General features: G+C 33.9%; 1 protein-coding gene across 1 annotated transcript; it reads right to left on the bottom strand.

Annotated features, from left to right (window-relative positions):
- Positions 1 to 362: 362 nt before the first annotated feature.
- On the bottom strand, positions 363 to 3,502 carry LOC128157282 (uncharacterized). Its single transcript, XM_052819761.1, has 3 exons — positions 2,392 to 3,502; positions 2,024 to 2,236; positions 363 to 1,443 (listed from the first exon to the last, which is right to left on the bottom strand). Exons 1-3 carry the CDS (start codon positions 2,812 to 2,814, stop codon positions 955 to 957), a joined length of 1,125 nt encoding a protein of 374 aa, XP_052675721.1. The 5' UTR covers positions 2,815 to 3,502; the 3' UTR covers positions 363 to 954.
- Between the last annotated feature and the right edge of the window lie 6,457 nt (positions 3,503 to 9,959).

A 9,959-nucleotide genomic window follows, 5' to 3' on the forward strand; every position in this document is an offset into this window, starting at 1 on the left:
TATACCAAATTTTATTTCAATATGCACAACCGCTGCAAAGAAAAGGAACGGAAATTGTTGGGTGACCAACCGACCGAGAAACAGATAGACAGCAGCAAAGCAATACATGTATGCCATTCTTTCTTCAAAGGAGGGGGGGGGGTAATGATAGTCCCCCTCCCAGTTGTTGTGCAATATATTAATTTGAAAATTGCACAAATTTCTTGTTTATTTTTAATAATTTTCTAATTTTTCATACACAATATTATAAACCATAATAATGAACATCAAAGGAATAGCAATGTTCATTCTCATTTTTGTGAATTGAGTGACATTTCTGTTAATTTTCAGTTAACTTGCTGATGTTCTGATATGAACCTGAAGAACAGACTTCTTTCATGTTGCTATTCATTTCAATATCTCCTGATAATGATATTATACTGCATAATAGAGGAAAAAAATTAAATAAAACTAATTGTACTTTATTAAGAAAACTTAAAAACTTGATTGTGAACTACACACAATAAGAAAAAAAAACATTTGTTATAGTTTGCATATCAATCATATTAGATAATAAACAGCGATTACTACACTGAAAAAAAAAGTACACTCAGTACATGTATATCAATTGTAATCCGGTTGAATGTTGATACAACTCTTTTGCGTGTTTGTGAACAAAAAACAAAACAATAATGATATTTTTCCAAAGTTCATAGTGGTATAATATCAACTGAATATAAAAAAAGAACTGTGCAAGTCACTGAACAAATTTGATACTTGTTACAGCAGTTGCAGTGCAGTTGAATGTTTATGCAACTCTTTCGCAAGTTTGTCAACAATAAACAAAACAATAATGATACTCTTCCAAGTGCATACTCGCCATACTGGTATAAAATCGATCAAATAAAAAAAGAACTGTGCAAGTCACTGAACAAGTTTGATACTTGTTACAGCAGTTGCAGTGCAGTTGAATGTTTATGCAACTCTTTTGCAGGTTAATTGTTTGATAGTGTTATTTATCATGTGAAACTTGATGTCAACTGGAATTATTTCAAAGAATTTGAGGAGAAGCTCAGTTTGGTCATTGCTGGAAGGAAGTGTGAAACCCCTTGAAGTGAACAGCTTTTCAATCTGAGGCTTAAATATTGCTACTTTCTGGGGAGGTTTGTTAGAATCTTCTACTTCAATCATAACAGTAGCACGTATGTAGTTATTGCAAGCGCTCTCCCCATAGTTTCTCCCGCAGTTTTTGCATTTCATGCATTGGATGGATTCAGCTGGGGCAAGTTTCGTGTTATTGCATGATGTAGTGGGACACGCTAGGTATGGATCGACATCGAACACTGCGGTGATGGTTCCACTCTTGAAATCAGAAATGGGGGTGTTACTCCAATTTCCATTATTGTCCACATCATCATCTTCATCGTCAGACACCAGCAGAAGAGTTTCATCATATGCAAGTTTCTATAATTTAATAAAAGTAGTGAGAAATATTAAATTTCCTGATGATTACTGTTACTTATATTTACTGGTATGTTATATTTCCTTTTCTTTCTATGCATCCTCATAAGATTACATTTCGAAGTTTCAGATTAAACAATGAGCCTAGGGGCCACATTGCTCACTTCAGCACACATGACCCACTAACATGAGTGATTGAAGTAGGTTTATGATGTCAAACACAAAAAATTCAAGTAGGTAAATAATGTCTTATACTAAAGTATTAGAACAATATTGCAGAATACACAGTTTTGGCAATTTTCTAAACCAATTTTTGGGCTTTAGTGATGTTACAGTGATCATTATTTTAATAACTGAAAATAAAATTTTATGAGGAATCTTTTCTTAGAATATCACTTCATGACAGAGAATTTCTTCCAAGATTTCATTTTACAAAACATGGTAAATTTGTAATTGTAATTAAAAAACTATACTATTGACTATATGTGTACAACAATATAATTTCATTTTACAAAACATGGTACATTTGTAATTGCATGTAATTAAAAACTATACCATTGACTATATATGTGCAACAACGAACCTCACATTGGGATGATCTTGTAGTGGTAAGGCGTTTCTGCTCATTAAACAAACGGACCCTGCACTTTGTAATGGTCACACATTCTCCCTTTTGTAGTGTATTCACCATCTTGTCCCACACTGCAACTGTTGCGTGACTGTCTGTATCTTTCAACATGACCTCTTGGAAATCTACCTCGTTTTGTTCTACCCTTTTCTTGCTTGCTGGTGACAGCTGTATGAAAATTAGAATACATAATTATAGAAAATGAAAGAATTTTTAACAAGTATTTTTTATTTTATGCTTTAATGATTCATATTTATGTGATGATTAAAAAAGATCAATTTTAATTCTAAATAATATACTTCACTCTTTAAATATGAAAGTACCTTAACAACTTTTCCCTTTACGGTAAGCAGCGTTTTTACAGGTGAAGCAAGTGCATTCTTTAAGGTCATTGTTTGTCCAGCAAGGGTTGGAGCATGAAGCCTGATATCATCAGGAATAGTAAATGGTCTGCAAATGCCTACATCTGTTTTGCTTGTAACAGCTATAAAATTTTGCTTCGTAAGAATGTTCATCAGAACTACAGCCATTCCCTTAATAAATTTGTTTTGTTTCTGTACATCATAGATTGTTACTGATATCGCTGCGGTTTCATCAGCAATAATTGCATAGAATTTATCTTTGTATTGTGAATTTTCTGCTTTTTCAATGTCACTGACTTCAAGCACTACCCCTCGCACTGAAGGGGATGGTGGCAGAATGAGATCTTTCACTTCTTTGTCTTTAATGTCTTTTATTTTCAGCATCTGCAATTTTCACAATATTGCATCATAATTACATATCATACATTTTGCAACTATTTCTTTGTGAATATAAATGAAATGTGAAGCTTACTTGCAGTAAGAGGACAACTGATCTTACATGTAACAGTCACCAAGCATTTTGGCCTCGCCCTAGAGTCAAACCCCAGGAGACATGACATTTACAATTTTGGTAAAGGGCTTTTGTACAGAAGAATATTTTCATTACCATTGTTGCCCTGCCCCTAGGACCGTTATGGGACAATAGTTATGAAATTTACATTTTTTGTTCCTCTAACACCTAAGATGCATTTAACAAACTTTAAAAAGAATTAAGCAGTTAGTTTTAAAGAAGAAGTTAAAAATGTTCAATTGTTAACACACGACAGACATATTATATCAATTGCAATTGGTCATCTGAGTGACTCAGGTGACTTAAATATTAGACAATCATTTGTACATGTATTCATATTTTGAAAAAATAATTTGTCAAATAATCATCTGATTTATGATATAAAATAGTCATTTCAATTTCCAAGTAAATTCAAACTGTTGTGTTGAATTATCAATACTGTTGCAGTGTTCATTTAGTGCTGCTTGTAGCCATTTTTGCTTTTAATATAGGCTAAGAATATATACCAAACAATACCCTAATATTGTCACGTTATGAAATAATGTAAATTTCTATGTTATTTGAAAAGAAATTCAGCACGCTCACACGAGTTATATAGAGTTAAAATTCTGGTATTGGTGATTAAAGATAGGTCTAGTAACATCTTTAAATTCTATATAATTATGCATGTTTAAAAATTGAACTGGGATAAATTAATTAAATGTCTGTTTTTTATTGAGAAGTGTTCAGCACGCAGGGAGACAACTTGCCAATAGACACATGTGCAAATACAGGCTAACAGCATTTAACTTAAAGATTAATTATTCTGTTAAAGAACGAAGTCTTGTATACTCTTCCAAAGCTTTGACAGGGGGTGTAACTTTCTGATAATTAAATGCCAGCAAATATAAACCTGACAATTTTTTGATTCTGCTTAAGGCAACATAAGCCATTCCATTTTCAAACACATTGTTACCAATTGAAATGACTGCTTGTGATAAAGATGCACCCTGGACTTTATGTATTGTAGTTGCCCATGCTTGAATGAGAGGAAATTGCTCCCTAACAAGTATTCTTCCATTGTAATAAAATTCTTGACACAAGGGCTCAATAGCTATTGCATTATTATGCTCAACCCTTTTAAGAATACCTCCAATATGTGGGTCATCAAATTTAACATATATTAAGTTAACTTCTCCTGTCATTTCTTGGTGCATTTCTATTGACTCTACAAACCCAAGAGCTCCATTTACTAGTCCTTTTGATGTATATATATTTTTTATTAACATAACCCTTGTCCCAATTGATATTTGTAACTGGCATGGTAACCCACCTGCATTTCTATCATCTACAGGGATATCATCATTAGAAAGAAGCCCCTTTTTTTCTATGTCATCTTGAGAAAAATAATGTTTAGCTTTGACCTCGATGCATTCTCGGCTTAACAACACTTGCATCTTGTTGTTATGTTGTTGAACTTCTTTAAGTGTGGGAAATAAATGAAGAAGGGAAGAAATATCTCTTTGTGGGGGCTTAATTAACCTCGACTGTAGAATTTTGAGATCATCTTCATTCAGTAAGCCAACTCTAGCTCTATTTAATATTGCAGCATATGTAACATTTTCAGATTGCCGTACATTTTCTTTGAGAATAAAAGGCTTAAAATTTGACCATAGAATTGCATTTTCAAAGGCATATTTGCCTTTAACAGGTTTCAATTGAAGGAAATCCCCTATGACAATAACATTTACATTTCCGAATGGTTTATCATTATCTTTAATTGAAGTTAGCCTTCTATGAATGTATTCAAGAGTTTGTGCACTAACCATTGAAATTTCATCAATGATCAGTGTATGAACATATGAATAAGTGGATCTTAATTTCTTCAAACTTTTCCCAGATAATTCATGAAATTTGGGTTCATTTCCATGTTGCACTGGTAAATATAGTGCACTATGGATTGTAATTCCCAAGATATTTCTAGCTGCTGTTCCAGTTGAAGCACATACCATTACTGGAGATTTTCCACAAACAATTGAGCAACAGCAGTTTAACCAGTCAATAATCAGTCTTGTGAGGTAACTTTTTCCAACTCCTGCCCCACCACTAATAAACATGCAAAGTTGCTGAGAATTATCTTTGTTTTTATAATGATTAAAAATGTAATGCATAACAGTTTTTTGACACCTTGTTAACCTTGCTATTCTGCTTTTTATCTCATCAAAAGATATAGATGATGTACTAATTTCATTGATGTGCAGCTCATCACTATTTTCACAACTAAGTTCATTTCCTACTTCTCTACTCAAATGAACATCAACATCATCCAAGTTATGAGGGTGTGATATTGATAATGAGGGATCTTCCAAAAGACAGTTATCATCAACATATACATGTTCAGAAGTAGATGGGGCAATAAAAGCCTCCATCTCTTTTACAGAACACCGAATAAATCGAACTGCATTTTCAATTTCATCTACTAGTGTTGCTGATTCTAAAAAGTCTAATTGCATGTTCTGTCTTTTAGCAATAAATGCATCTCTTGCTGTGCTATATTTTGAGGTTTGATTTTTTTGTATAAGTTCTTCTTCATTTTGATGGGGTAAAAAGCACATCAAGAGACTGTAAAAGTAATCATCAGATGACAATGGCAACTTTGGGAGGCGAATTATCAAAAATTTTAATCTCTTTCGCATTATGACATGTTGAAACGGAGGCCTTAATCTTATACGTGGTTGCCTACTTGAAGAAGCGACAGATATATCAACATCTTTGTCTGCACACTTAACATACCATTGAGAAAATTCAAATAAGCATAGATTGAATAGTTCAATTGGACGTGCATGATAATAATCTATCATATTGTTGTAAAATATATCTGTACTTGTATTATCTAGTTCCTCTCGTTCTTGTTTTGATTTAAGTACGCGGAACCTCTTTTCTGGTGGTTTTGTATTTAGTGTCAGAACTGACCCTGAGGAAATTATCAAATTCAAATCTGGGAGAAGCCTATAAGCTGCTTCTTGTGCACTTAATTTTCTTGACTTTAAAACACAATATCCAATTTTTAGCATTCTAGAAGACTGAGACAAAACAGGCATTTGATTCAAGTTGTTAATGACTTTTGACAATTCAAATTTTAAATTTTCAGGCTCTGCTTTACATAAGTAAGCACATACATAATAAGCAGCAGATTCACAATTACCTATCACTTGTATGTCCATGTTTGCTTGCCAATGATTCAAAATAACTGGGTTAAAAGCATTTATATAACAATCATCTGTAGTGCGTTCAGTTTCATAAAACTTGCCTTTGATAATGTTTGACTGTAAATCCACATTACTCAAAATGCATGTTTCCTTCATTTCTCTAAATGGAAAACCAAAGCGACAGCGGCCAGTTTTTCTCAAACAGTAGTCAGAATGACGATGAGTTTGAAATTTTGAAGCAAACTGACTTGTGCTGTGTTTTGTGCTTATAACATCATTGATATACTTTACAAGTTTTTTGTGGTCACTAAATATTTCTGAAAAATTTTCAATCCAAAAGAAGATATGAAAATGTGGGCTTCCGCGATTTTGGAATTCTACACGCACGAAGTAATCAACTACTTTTCCTAAAGGCATTAAGGGTCCGAGAATAACATCTTTCAGTAGGATCCTAAACCGCCGTTGAAAATGAAGTGCTGTCAAAACTGGGTCATTTTTCACCAACTGTAAACAGTTTGTCATGTTACATGCTTTTTCGTAGCTACAACAGTCCAGGGACATTATTAGATTGGGCCAATGCATGTCATTAGCTGATAACGTCACAAATAAGCTAGGAGGTCCCAGACATTTAAACATTGCCAATAAATTTAATAAATTGTTTTTCCAGTAGGCAGCTGTACCTTTCATGAATTTCATAAACATGTAAGAGTTCTGCAACAAGTCAGGATTACTTGAAATGTTATTTACATCTGATGCTGTTAGCAATCCAGTGCTTTTTCTCATTCTCATGTGAATACTGACAGCATTTAATAATCTCTCTTTTTCGTAATAGTTAACTGCATGCAGTAAATAGGAAATATCTTTTCTAAATCTACCATCTTTATAATACATTCTACACTTAAAATATTTGGAAGGAGTTAATCTTGCAGGTCTCTCATGACCAAATCCATTAACACCTTGTGGAAACAAATGAGGGAATGCCATTTCCTCACCTTTTGGAGTGTCATATGCATTTAATGGAGTAGACCTGCATCTTTTCAATGACAAATGAGGGATATCACTATTCAACAAAGTTTGAATATCAATGTGTGGCATTACATAATCTGATGGAATAACAGCATACTCTTCATAAGTATTATCAATGACAGCTAGTTCATTTTCTATGTTTATACCCTCTGGGATATGGTCAAAATTTAAAGAAATGTTGTCATATATTTGATTATGTGCCTTTAACCACAACAAGGCTTTTAAGAGTTTTTCCTTTCTGACTAGGTGAGTTGGTTTTAAAATGTTGTTATTCTCATATGACACGGTGATGACATTTGAATTTTTAAAGGTTTGAGGAAGTACTGAGACTTGATTTTGTAATTCTATTGGAAAATCAATAGCTAGTCCCTTTTCTGCTAATTGTCCACCTGGTAAAATCACCACTGTCATGAACACTTGAATTTTGCAAAGAAGTCTTTTTTCCATGTAAGTTAGGTTTTTGAGATAAAAAGGGATATTTCCTGGATCTAAAGCATTTAGTATACTATTGAATGGAGGCATTTCATTTTTTTTAATATGACTATGACAAAATGAACAAACAATGCTGCTAGCATTTATTTTATAAGCTTGTGTAAGTTGAAAATCATCTTTAAGTCTGTGGACCTGGTCATGATATAAAATTCTATCACAACTTGAACAAACAAAGGAAGGAGTCTGTTTAATTTCTCTGAAAAAATTTTCCAAAATTGAATTTTTTGACATATTTGACATTTGTTCAGAACTAATTTCTTTTTCTATTGTGTTAACCTCCACACTCTCAGAAACTAGTGTGTAGTTTTCATCAAAGTTTGCATTTAGTACAACAAATCTTGGTGAATTTGCAAGCAAACTGGAATTAACAGATGCAAAATTATTGCAAATTCTTTTATTTTTCGTGTATCTCCCCTTCTGCTTCCTACGTTTACATTCAGCAGAACAACAATAACTATGTTCCAATAAAGATCTATTCAAATGATTTTTTAATTGTTTTTCTTCATCAATCCTTTCTTGCTCTAAAGTTACAGCTGTTGTTAAATTCACATTTTGTATGAAATGTTGCAATATTTTTTCACTTTTAAAATAACTTTCAACAAAAAATTCTTCACTGGTATATTTTTGCTTTACACTAGAACAATTCAATGTACTTTCACTTTGTGAATAATTTTTGTAGGAATTTAATGAAATGGTATCTTCTGTACTGACATTACTTGTACTATAAGTATGTATTGGTGTCTGGTCCATGGTTTCCCCATGACTTCCCACGATTTCTGACTGGTTGTGCTCTAATAATGATGGTCTTTGATGGTTGAACAAAACAGGAGAAATGTTATAAACAGATCCTGTGTATACACTTGTTAAATATGCCAGTAAAGTATGTATATCAGTAAACTCTAATAAAACAGCAGTTCCAAACGGATTGTGTTGACCAACGATATTTCTGCTATGAGAATCAAACACAAAATAATGCTCAGTTGTTCTGTTAAAATTAATTGCAATACTCAGCTGTTGGAATGTTGCCAGTAAATGATCTGAAACGTAAAACCCTGTCTCTAAAGCATCCATTAAGTTAGTTGCACCTACATCATGTGCCAGATTATTTTCACCTACAACACCAAATAGTATGTCAGGATGTGTTATATATGGTGTTCCGATGGGGCCACTTCGACCTTCGCACTTTCGCCTTTAGGTCGAAGATGCGAGAGTGCGAAGTTGCGAAGGCGAAGCGCGAAGATGCGACGGCGAAAGTGCGAAGGTGCGACGGCGAAAGGGCGAAAGTGCGAAGATGCGACGGCGAAAGTGCGAAGGTGCGAAGGCGAAGGAGCGATAGTAGTATCGCTCCTTCGCCTTCGCAACTTCGCACTCTCGCCGTCGCAACTTCGCAGTTTCGCCTTCGCCTTTTATTATTCCATTCAGCAAATCTCGGTTGATTTCATAGAACTTTGATGCAGGTAACGGACTCGCCCGAAATTTTCCGAACGCACTCGGATGTTAAAATACGCATGCGTTAAAGAGTAAACGGCGCTAAAATGGATGGTAGGCATTATTTTGTACAGTTAGGCCTATATTTTATTGATGGATATATACTTATACTGTTTCATGAAACGAAATGTAGAATCATTTTAGCCTATTGTTGTATGTAACGGTAATGATCACTAGACAGTCATAGATTATATACAATAGTATATGATCATGCGCGGATCCAGAAATTTTTTCCAGGGGGGGTCCGAAGGATAATTGTGTTTGCCAGGGGGGGGGGGTCCGAGGCATTAAAATATAATTTTACTATGTAAATTTAATAAATTTTCATTTTTCGGGGGGATCGGGACCCCCCCGACCCCCCCTCTAGATCCGCGCATGTATGATGTAAATATTCATATAAACGATAGTTGTAAATGGTACACAAAATGCGAGAGTCGGTAGTGGCCAGTTCTTAATTCTTGTGCATTGTTACGTCATTTTATCGACACATAAAATTATGAACGAAAAAATGACACACACTCTAAAAGAAATAGATTTTGATATATTCTTGTGAAATATGAAATAGCTAGATCTACAATGTGAGTACACGTGTGATGTCACGACAGTTTAAATATTCCTCCATAGTGTATATATATATATTATTAGCTGCATAACCGCATGTCCATGGAAATGGCCTCAAATATTTTCCTATAAATGTTCTAACCAACCTTGGAAAGTGAAGTATTTGAAATTCACATTGGGATCAAGTCACCTTTAGACCACACCATTTCATCTTACTTGGCTGGTGGGGGTGTTTCAAAATTAGTCTGAGGCATGTAAGTGAA

This window comes from Crassostrea angulata, chromosome 1, assembly GCF_025612915.1.
Source record: "Crassostrea angulata isolate pt1a10 chromosome 1, ASM2561291v2, whole genome shotgun sequence".
Lineage (NCBI taxonomy): Eukaryota > Metazoa > Mollusca > Bivalvia > Ostreida > Ostreidae > Magallana > Magallana angulata.